General features: G+C 49.0%; 3 protein-coding genes across 3 annotated transcripts; 2 read left to right on the forward strand and 1 right to left on the reverse strand.

Moving 5' to 3' along the window:
- Positions 1-2704: 2704 nt before the first annotated feature.
- Positions 2705-4180, forward strand: P153DRAFT_369746 (uncharacterized protein). The gene is made up of 2 exons (XM_033668852.1): positions 2705-3685; positions 3749-4180. Exons 1-2 carry the CDS (start codon positions 2722-2724, stop codon positions 3979-3981), a joined length of 1197 nt encoding a protein of 398 aa, XP_033520141.1. The 5' UTR covers positions 2705-2721; the 3' UTR covers positions 3982-4180.
- A 1526-nt stretch (positions 4181-5706) lies between these two features.
- On the forward strand, positions 5707-7140 carry P153DRAFT_434190 (uncharacterized protein). Its single transcript, XM_033673067.1, has 3 exons — positions 5707-6139; positions 6194-6459; positions 6510-7140. Exons 1-3 carry the CDS (start codon positions 5826-5828, stop codon positions 7094-7096), a joined length of 1167 nt encoding a protein of 388 aa, XP_033520142.1. The 5' UTR covers positions 5707-5825; the 3' UTR covers positions 7097-7140.
- A 1773-nt stretch (positions 7141-8913) lies between these two features.
- P153DRAFT_299419 (uncharacterized protein) lies at positions 8914-10212 on the reverse strand (the record flags this gene model as incomplete). The annotated part of the gene is made up of 1 exon (XM_033664276.1): positions 8914-10212. The coding sequence occupies one exon, from the start codon at positions 10210-10212 to the stop codon at positions 8914-8916; it is 1299 nt and encodes a 432-aa protein (XP_033520143.1).
- Positions 10213-11043: the final 831 nt, after the last annotated feature.

The raw sequence follows: 11043 nt of genomic DNA on the forward strand, positions 1-11043 counted from the left end.
CTCTGTCTGATCGTCAAGCGGAGGTGAAACTTTGTCCGTCATGGATGCAAATACCCATGGTGGAGGTGACGCTCAATTGACCCATTGAATCGGAGAGTCTCAAGTAAGGTAAGATTGCTTTTGTGGGCTTCTTACGTTTCTATAACTTGTACTTTAGCTGGATCAACAGAACTATCGAAATTATACTCGTTGTACCAATTCTTGACCACTCGCCTCAACGCGCGTTCACTCTATTCCGTTCTCGTTACGAATCTGTTCCCTGGTAAAATTGAGTTTCAACGAACGCGCGTACTCGATCCTTGCTTCGGTCTTGCTTTGTGGGCATTCCAGCATTCATGCTTGGGCCGACTGTGAGCTATATATATTTGCCGATGACTCTCTCCACAATCATAAAAACCACTACTTCTCTACTGACTACAGTCACACGAATTGAACACAACTCTAGGATGAACGCTCCATGCGATGGCCTGGAGTCTTCTCCTGTTGACGACTATACTCTCACGCCACAAGACTACAACGTCTATGTGGCTTCACGATCTAACGGCCCTTCTTCCTTGACATTGATCGACATTGTGTCGAGCATCGTCTTCTCCAATGGTCCTAAAGTCTCAGTCTTGACTGAAGCACCTAAGCACCTGTCCCGCTTCTCGTCCCACCTGGTCTCAAGGCTTACCAAGGCCTTGACTTTTATCACCTTCGTTTGCCTCTTTGCCCAAGCTTCTGCTCAGGCAGACAAGGCGTACCGTCCACCTGGTTGCTACTGGAACGATGATCACCAGGGCATGTTCTGCATCGACGAAGAACAAACTGTCAGGCAATGTGCCGCAGAGGGTGATGGCTTCCGTTGTGATGATAACAACCCTTCTAACAAGAGGTCTTCTTCGACTTCGGCATTCTCTTCTGAAAAATGTGCTGCCGCGACATGGGCTTCTGCAAACCCGGCCATGGCTATCAACAACACTGGGGACAATATACAGTAAGTATTGACACTTTTGTAACCAGCCTACCATTTTGTGTTCAACATTAGAACAAACATTGCTCTATACGTTATTCATCTAACTAACTATCTGTTCTCAATTCAGGCACGAAAACAACGTCATCGAAGGCATTGCTCAAGAGCTCTTCTTCTATGAAAACGAGGTGGCTTTCTACGACGCACGCTCATGGGAATGGTTCAGTCGCTGGGCTAAAGACCACGAAGCACAATTCCAAAAGCAGCGTGAATCCCGAAAGAATCTCACAGTTCACCGTTTCTTTGTGGAGACTACGCTTGACTGGAAGGACGATAATATGCCCTGTAATGACAATGAATGTCTCGCCCCTGGGGTAAGTATTGTGTCTTTCTTAGATCTTCGCTCCTTCTCAGTATTGTTTTGAAACATCCCGAAGCAGCTTTGCTAGAAGATTCTTCGCTGACAATCAGTTTCTCAGGTCAGGTCTCATACGGTGAGAGAACGCTTCAGCGATGACCGGCATATGGCACGTAACATCATCAATTCTTTAAAGGCTCTAGAGAAGGCTGAAAGAGAAGTCAAGGATTACACCCAAACGCTCGAGGCTGCAAAATCTCACTTGGATCGATATTGCAAAGAATTTTCCAAAGTTTTCTTCCACCCTGAAACCCAAGGCAAAAAGAGGATGTGTCTCGCGACAATTATTGAGATCGTCATGGCTGTCGTCGGTGCAATCATAGCTGTGGCGTTGATTGTCGCGAGCTGGGGAACTCTTACTGCTGGTCTCATGGCTCTGGAAGCTGGAATAATGGCTACAGAGGACGGTGTCACTGTTTCGGCGATATCGGGTGCAAGATTCGTAGAGGCATTGCTAATGCCGATCATGACAACAGTCACCATTCTCAAACGTCTAGACTCAGAGACATCAATACCTCAGGTGTCAGCCGAAGATGCAAAAGTCGCCATTGCCTACTACGATCTCGTCGACAAGGCAATGAGCCCTACATACCCTGTTCCGACCGGGGAAAACTATGTAGATAGCAATGGCGAGATGTTAGATTCGGGAGCGTTTGGTATGTGGGAAGGTTTAATCACCAGCGGACTTCACGCGAGTCCAGAGGGCTCTAGTATTTACGAGCAGACCGAGGTAACGGCAAACTGGATCTTCGACAGGTATCCCAGGAAACCTCGGCCTCAACCGTTCACGATCTCCAATACTACTCAATCCCAACTGATCGACGATAGCCAGTCAATGGTGACTCGCATCTCCAAGATGTTCGGGATCCGTAGAAGGAGAGGTGATGAGCCGTGCGATCTCCGCGAGGACCATTCAAACATCGTGCTCCGTCTGGTTAATGCAGACATGACACCTATGGATATCTCTCAAGCTCTCGACTTCTTGGAAAACAACTTCGGGAAAATACACACTCGCTGGCAACAGCTGCGTCAAAGTGTTTCCAAATTTCCATCTGAGCATTTGCCGTTGGCGATACCGCGATCCGAATTCCCAACACCGAAGATTGAACTACACTCGGGTGGTGTCTACCTACCCTGGGGAACTGTCTTGGCTGGTCTCCGCTTCGATGGCGCAGAAGGGAAAGAGTTTTCCAAACAGGACGACTCCTCGAAAATGCAATGGCGATCGAAGGGAAAGTCGGGATCACATCTTCAGAGACGTGGAGGGCACTCTATCGATGTTTCCGGTCACATCCTCCATGAGGTTCGTGGAAATTTGGACTCACTCGCGGCATTGAACATTGTCACTCCGATGAAGAATGGGAAGAGAGATGAGTCTAACAACTGGTCTATCAGGCAGGAAAAGGTTGGTGACGATGATATCTTTTCCGTTGACATCCAGGCAGCAAAGGTCTTCGAAAACGAGATCCACCATGTGAAATGTGGCGTGGACAACTACACCGGCGACACAATCCGCAACGAGAAGGGATGCCACCGCTTTCTCAATGGAGTTGTTGGACACATTACGGGCAAGATTAAGAAGTCGCATCAAAACGCAAACAAAGCTCCCACGCAGATGGCCAAGTACGTTTCGAAACGGTTCTCAACGTACACAATGTGGACCAATGTCGAGCGTCTCACAAAGACCACCAAGGCTGAAGACAAGCTGTTCAACAATCTCAAGAACAGCCTTGTGACGAAAGGATACAGCGACGGAAACTGCTTCGTTCGATGTGGAACAGGAGGTTCATTCTATGACACAGGCCTCGGTCCCATTTCCAGGCACGAAAAGAGCCTAGCATGCCAGACGGTATGCTACGATCCGATTAAAGATCGCTACGAACGCCTGTACGGCTTTGGCTCCGAGAAGCCCGCAGAACTCTCACCCTGGTCCCTGAACGAACAGGTAATCAACGACGTTTCCTACCGCGCATACCAAGACAACTTCCGGCCTGGCATTGTGAACCTGAATCCCTATGTTCCCGTTATCCAAGACGAAGCGCCTATCCTGCCCGTCTGCGTTTCGGAACTTGAGTACAACAAAAACGGCCTTGTTTGCAGCTGTGGAAACAAGTACGGCGACATGACAGAGTTCTTCGCCAACTCGATCAACTTGAGATCGGCGTATGGAAACAAGCAGTCTGAATGGAAGGCTATCAGGAGTTGTCTTGATCGCATCAAGCCATATGCTTACCACCAACCGGCTGTCTACTTGCTCAATGCCTGCCACGTCATTTACACTATTGTAACTCCTCCCGGAACCGGCTCTGTTCAAGGTAAGTTTTGTTATGTTCTGTCCGTTTCTTCAAAACCGTTTCATCTGACACTTACCCCCACAGAATCCCACGACCTGGGCCATTACGGTCACAATCTGCGCGGCTGCCGCATATACTGGGACTTTTACCGACGCAACACGCATCTTTCAGACGCACAGTTGGATGATGAGATGTGCAAGCTGTGGGCTCAAAATGCGAAGGACTTTGACAGGGGGCCCAACCACAAGCATCCTGACTTCAGCTACGTCAATGACTTGCTCGAGGACAAGGCATGTGACAGCTACAAGCGGCGTTGATGGGACACAGGGAGTGGTTGGGGATAGATGTGGAGCCGACGGGGGGACCGGAGCGGTTGAGAACAGAATGGGTAGAGTAGGCAAGATGAATACGTGCGAGACGGTCTTAGTGTTACTACTTGTTGGAAAGTGTATATATCCAATCGATGCATTGCAGAAGTGGTCGATTGCTTTTGTATTTCCAACACTACACTCATCCTATTGGCGCGGACTAGAAGCACAAGATCGCGGAGTTCTAGACCTCATCTCAGATCTGCCTCTGACAAGAGTATTTGAACGAAATCTTAGTCTTATCCTTCTTGCCAGAAGGAATCGTTTCTTCATACGATACCAGTGCTTCACCGCCAGCTCGAGGTCTGTTCGGTTTGCCAGCTAGGGGCTCCGATTGCGTCCCAAATGAGTACGACTTAGGAACTGGAGCTGGTGCTGGACGTCTGTTCACTTTACGGCCAGTGAACACGATGTTTCTGGGCGTTCCTGTGAAGCATCTACCGTTGGCGATACCATAATCTGGATTTTCAACATTGAAGATTCGACTTCGGTCAGCTAGGGTTTACCTACGCTTCACTTGTCGGTTTTTGCGCACTAGTTACTACTGAAAGTCTATGCTCCCGTCGCGCGTCGTATTCGGTCTACCGGTTGTGGATCTTTAACGCTGTGATCAGACCAGGTCCATCGGGGTACGCGATGGAAGTCAGTCACGCGGCCAAACCCACTATCTGGCCTGGACCAAGTTCTCCCACGCGACTCACTTCCATCGCATACCCCGGTGGTAGGAATAGGCCAGTTTTGGTCAGCGCATTAACACTCGCGGCCAGTGCATTCATGTTGGATCCCCCGAAACCACCCTCTTCGTAGAAAAGAATTGATAAATGAAACTTGACAACTTGAAAACCTTGATGCCTGGACACATGATCGGGGGTGACAGGATGAAGAACTGCGTCGACCCAGACCTCTCATTGCGAGTCTTAGACCGTTGGTGGAAATGGAGAGAATCGCATCGCGGTTCTGGAACACGACAACAAACTCGACGAAGACATTTTAATTTAAAATCCATCAAATGGCGTTATCTATTAGTACGGAAACAGTTAGCCGGGATCAGCCGCACCGGAAATCCCCCACAATCGACCTTTGTGGCGGGCTGAACATCAGCCTCCAGGTACCCACTCATCCTTGTTGGACGGAAATGTGACAGCCTCGCACCCACTGTCGTAAGGTCAATTGTGGATACATCAAACACACACAACTGCTTCCCCCGAGTTTTGGCCAAAATTGGTAACCCGAGAGATCAATTCAGAGTGCCTCTCTCCGTAGTTGATGTTCTATCACTCTGAAAGCTATTTCTTAACTGACAACCCGACGTTTGGCTACGGATTTGGAGCCTTGTTGAGTAGCTGAAGCTAAAATGCACTCAGGGGCAAAAATTTCCACATGTTCTAGTATCAAGCCACACAGCGAAGCGCCGAGCTGAGCAAGCACCCGACTCCCGATGGATCTTGCTCTAGCCTACTTAGGCCCGGGTCAGTGTTAATCAGGGCCTGATGGATTGAAATCGACCGCACTTGCTTGCTTCTGCTCGATTAAGATGATTACATAACAAAGTCTATGAAGCATATCGGCGCAACCAAGCTTTTCGTTGGACGGATTCCCCTGCATGGTTCACTGTCGAGTGTATTGGCTGCAGGGGACGGCAAAAATGACTTGGTTGATCGAGCGTTTGAGTACTTAAAGATCGCATGGCTGCTGCAATAGCTACATACAACGAGGCTCTACTTATAAACATATCGGCGTGGCACCTGTCTTTCTCGTAACATCCTTCAAAACACAACATCAACGTTACCACAATGCGTCTACTACTTCCGCTTCTTATGGTCCTTGGGGCTTCCGAAACATTTGCACTTCTGGATCTTACAAAAACGGTCTCGTCAACAACATTAACGAGCCAAGCCTGTGTGACAGGGTCCAAGTCAACCAAAGCAAAAGGCGCTCTCCCAACATCTACCGTTATATCGACCAGGAAAACTCCAAAGCTCAAGGTCACCTACAAAAACTCGACCCCAGTTGTGACATATACTGCAAAGCCCATTACCAAGACAGTAACGAGTGTTGGCACCTCTGTCACGACTAAGACAGACTCCGCTGTCACAGATACCTACAGGTAGAGTCACCTTTGAAGCTCTTGACGATATTCTGCTAACCTTTCATGCTCCAGTACCACATTGACCCTGTCAAGTACTATCACATCGATTGCAACTACGACAACTGTTTTCACCAGCACAGATTCAATTTCTACAACCACTACATCCACCGTAACCATTCCTACGCCCGCTGGCTACGTCCCCATCCAGCAGTCATCGGGAGAGACGAACTATCCGGTTCAAGCTAAGGCTCGAAGCATTGGTCATCCGCATGATGTCGCTAAGAGGGATGCCAAGTTCTGCAAGAACGCTCCTGTCATGTACCCCTTCAGCGTAACATGTAAGATTGAGCCTTTCACTTGGTCGAACTCCTCGCTAATCACCCCTTAGGCACAAAATACATCCAAGTTGAATACACGATTGAAATCATCAAAACCAAGCCCACGTCGACTACCACTGTTGTTCCGAAAGCCTCAACCATGACCTCAACCTCGATCAGTATTAGCACGACGACTATCATGCCCCGAGCCTCTACCACACAAACCTTCTCAGTCACCTCTCTCATCACCACATCCACTACCTTGACTGAGAGCAGCACTGTTACCACCACAAGCACTGTCGTCGTGCAGAGCCCGGGTCCCACGGTGCTCGCCGCCTGCCAAGACTACATCTTGGGCCCTCGTGTCGCAAGTGGCAAGTACGCCTACAATTACGACACCTCGGCTGCCAATCCCACCTACCTAACCCCAGCCGTAGCCAACGGCTACGAATGCTGTGTCGCCTGCTTCAATAACCCAAACTGTCTGGTTGGCGCATATTCGACTACGGCCAACGTCTGTGTAGTTACTGTTGGAACTACGTGCCCGGCTAGTCAACCGTTGGCCGGCTATTTCACGGAGACGACAGGCCAAAATCAGTTCAATGCCCAGTACTGGAACGGTCCTTGCGGAAGTTGGGCATATAACAGTGCTGAATAAGGCGCGATAGATCTGTCATCTAGCCATCTTTAATTGTAATCCATTATAATCAACCATTATTCATGTCCAATTGTATTCTATTTCAAATTGTCATGATTTTTTCGAGTGTACCAAATTATCTGTGCCAAACATTGTAAGACATTTCAGACGTTGAATGGGTCTTGCTTGTCGACCTCAGGCCCTATTTAGTGGCCGACTGAAATGATGAGTCGAGCGAGCTCTGTTGTTGACACTCGCACTTTCACTCGGCGACTCTGAGAATGCTGTCATGAGTGAAAAATATCAGTCTTACGTAAATCTGAGGGTAATTTTCCCTAGCAACCACCATCCTTGCAGAAAGAGTAGGAGTGAAATGTGACATTCGCTGTCTAGTCAGATGCTAGGCCAAACTGATATATACCCAAAAGGTAGAACAGCGGTCTAGCTATACGAAAACCAACTGCAGTCCTTTCACCCAGCTAATTGTGACATGATATATATTTCAGTAATACATGGGCTGTATCTCCGAGCATAAGCATCCTGATTTAGCTACGTGAATTGTTTGCTCGAGAGAAAAACGTATGACATTATCAAGAAACGACGGAAGGATGGGGAGAGGTTGAGTGTGTTGTCATAGTGTGTTTATGTTGAATGTACTGACACACAGACACAATACAGTAATAAACTAATGTTATAACGCATCACACGGGCTGGAGCTGACTATCTTTACACACTGTAACAATTGATAAGAGTGCACAGTGACGATGACACTGAAGCAGAGCTAACCAATAGCATAGTCTCTTGATGACTGGCTCCTTGACGTACTCATATAAGAATACTTATTCCAAAGCCTAGGTGGCAGTACACTGATCGAAGTTTTGTTTCTCAACTTTGAGCTGTGATAAACTCTTCGACCAAGAGACGGGTAAAGACCATACATACAGCATACATAACTTAGAAAGTGTATATTCAAAACAATGTGCAATGAAGGGTTCCTGATTATCTAGATGTTGCCATTTTGGGAAAGCAGCACGTTTCCCTCCACAAAAAGACAGTCCAATCACTACTATCTATCAAGAGCCCATCCACGCCAATGTCGACGACCATACATCGCCAGAGTGTAACAGCTCACATGACAACACTGCATAACCTCCCACAAGCAGGCATCCTACATGCTCCCAAGAATCAAGATCTACAGTCGCAATATAAGCTCTGCTATGCCTTGAAGGATGTAGGCACGTTGTCGCTTGTCCTGATTCCCGACCATGAACTTTGGCTGAGCAGGAGCGTCGTGTACTGAGCTCCGCCGTGTTGTGACAGGAAGCGGTTTGGTGTTGTATCTTGTATCGATGGAGCAGCAAACCGCTGAGATTTTGGAGTAGCTTAATGACTACCTGAGCGTACTACTTCCAAGGAATTGAAGTATTTGGGTATGAGGTTGAGAAGAGGATGCTGAAGTAATCGAAAGCGTCTTGCAAATGTTGATAAGGGAAGGTGAAGAAGGAGTTGAACGCAAGGTCGTGATGATTCAGCAGGATGGTCTGAAAATTTTCGTCGTCGCTTTCATGTACTAGTTTCGGCCTGGGATCGATATTCTCAAGGTTCGAGAACACGTTGAAGGGGTCCGGCAGATTTTCATGTTGTTAATCGATAGCAAATGGAAGAAAGTTAGGAGTGTGAAAGGTTTCAGACGTGGTGATAGACAGGCAGCAGCAGTGGGGTAGAGGGTTGTTGATTGCGCGAAATCACGCATCTTTTGAGCAAAAGTCGGCCAGCATAGCCCACGAAAACATACTACGGTATCGCCAGGCTCCGCGATCACAGCTTGCCTGTATCGCTCACTCAAATGTAGTCTTCTTGCCTTGTGATTCCACAATTGCGTGACTGGCACGCTGAGCATTAGTATGCGCTGCACCGCTCTTGATCGTTCGTGGGTCAACCTTCTCACGCGGCTTCCACTCCCGCGCTTCCTTCTTACCACTTTTTCTGTCACCACCACCTTTTGAGAAGTTTTGCCATCGATCTGGGTTCACGCCGTCAACGGCATCAGGCTCCTTCTCCTTGCCATATCTCTTGTTGTAGCGTGTGGTTGCGTCCTCGGCAAACTCGCAGCGCAGCTCTCTGCCCATGAACTTGTTGAGAAACCATTTCCTCTTCTTATTGCTCTTCTTCAAATCGTCTTCGTCGTCGGAGCCATCGCGAGCCTTTTTGTTCTTGGACAGTTCAGCCTCGGTCTTGTACACAAAGCCATTGACAGCCGCGGTTGCAGCCTCGACATCTCCGAACGTTACCCACGCATAGCCCTTGCACTTGCCCGAGTCCTCAAAGGTGGCCATGTGTATGTGCTCAAGATCTCCGACCTGTGTGTAGTGGGTTTGAAGATCCTCCTTGGTGACGTCGAACGAGAGGTTGCCGATGAACACGCGCTTGTTTGGGGGGTGTGCTTGCTTGACCGCGCCTTTTCCGCGACCGCCACTCTCTTCGACCTCTGTCTTGGGCTTGTCAGGCCGTCCCTCGAAACTCTTGGCATTCTTTATGAGCAGAGCGCGACCGTCCATCTTGGTCTCAGTCAGGGCAATGGCCGTGTACATAGCCAACTCTGTGGAGAAATCGACGTATGCGAAGCCCTTGTTCAACGGCTTGGTGGTCCAGCTGGGGTTCACTGGCTTCGTGGGTGGCGGCAGGTGTACCCTGGTGATCTGCTCGCTCGTGATTTCGGTGTTCTCGACCAAGAACTTGCGGAGCGAATCTTTTGTCGCAGACCACGGCAGGTTGCCAATCCAGACGCCAAACTCTGAGCGCTTCCCTGCCTCGGCGATCTCGACGCCTGGCTTTGCACCTGTTGAGGCTTCGGTGCCATCGGCGGCGGCGGGCGTGGGGTTCAGCTTCGCTTTCTTCGCTTTGCGGGCGGCTTTCTTGGAAGCAGGCTCGGGAAGGTCCACGTCTATCTCAATCTCGTCGGGAAGAGCGTCTCGCTTGCGCTTCTTTGCTGGTGTGTCTGCGTCGTCGTCTGTGTCGGGCTCGACAATCTCTACGGGCTCGACCTTGGGAGCTGATTTTGACCGCTTCTTGTCTTTCTTGTCCTTCTTTTCCTTGCGCTCCTTCTTCGCGACAGCGAACTCCTCGTACGACGTCATCTCGGTATCTTCAGACATGGTGATATATAGTCTGTGTTCTGTCGAACTTTTCTGCCGTTCGCATTTTCCCAAGAAAAAGTTGTGGGTCGTATGGCTTACTCATCGCATTAGCGCGTTGTCATCCACATGAACGCGACATATCGCGATTTTGGTCTCCAGTGCTACAATCGAGGCATCCAAGTATTCTGCTAGATCTCCTGAAGGCATGAAGAGCGTTGTGCGATGCATGGAACAACCGCCCTTCATCGCTCACCATATTGACGAGTCCAATCCTAACGTAGCATGACTGCTCGCCGTACCTAGGCCAACCACATCCTAGTTACGACTTTGTTGCAGCCCTTCTAGCATCATGGTCATCAAAGAGGGCGGAGGGCGATATGTCTCTTCAATGAGAGGGGCTCTGCGGCCGACTGAACCATCGTTGTATCTATTCTCGCGCTGAAACCTACGCTCAGCCTTCTTGAGAACATCAACGATCGATCGGCAACCGTCAGCAGAAAAGCAAGGCATCCCAGGTACCTTCCTAATCGTATAATTCTCACCGTGTACTGTATTGCGGGGTGTCTCTTTGCTCCTCCACTCGAGCCAATGAATTTCAACTTTCGCGAGGCTGCCTGCAGGCAACACTCTCACTCCGTCTCTTAGCTTTGAGTCAACAGTCTTCACTTGACTCAGCCTTCTTCCAACATCTGCTATTACCTCTCATATTTATACTTCGTTTTCTGTAGTCTCACTCTCACATCTGTATTCTCTCATCATGGGTTCCAAATCCTCAAAGGCCGTGCAGCCTCAACAAGTAAATGTCACTGCCTTCGAACCACAGCATCATAA

Source organism: Dothidotthia symphoricarpi, assembly GCF_010015815.1.
Source record: "Dothidotthia symphoricarpi CBS 119687 unplaced genomic scaffold P153scaffold_19, whole genome shotgun sequence".
Classification (NCBI taxonomy): domain Eukaryota; kingdom Fungi; phylum Ascomycota; class Dothideomycetes; order Pleosporales; family Dothidotthiaceae; genus Dothidotthia; species Dothidotthia symphoricarpi.

Coding starts and splice junctions, on each gene's coding strand:
- P153DRAFT_369746 (XM_033668852.1), top strand. CDS start 2,722: ATGAAGAATGGGAAGAGAGATGAGTCTAACAACTGGTCTATCAGGCAG. Junction 3,686..3,748: donor CGGAACCGGCTCTGTTCAAG/GTAAGTTTTGTT, acceptor TTACCCCCACAG/AATCCCACGACCTGGGCCAT.
- P153DRAFT_434190 (XM_033673067.1), top strand. CDS start 5,826: ATGCGTCTACTACTTCCGCTTCTTATGGTCCTTGGGGCTTCCGAAACA. Junction 6,140..6,193: donor GCTGTCACAGATACCTACAG/GTAGAGTCACCT, acceptor TTCATGCTCCAG/TACCACATTGACCCTGTCAA. Junction 6,460..6,509: donor GTACCCCTTCAGCGTAACAT/GTAAGATTGAGC, acceptor ATCACCCCTTAG/GCACAAAATACATCCAAGTT.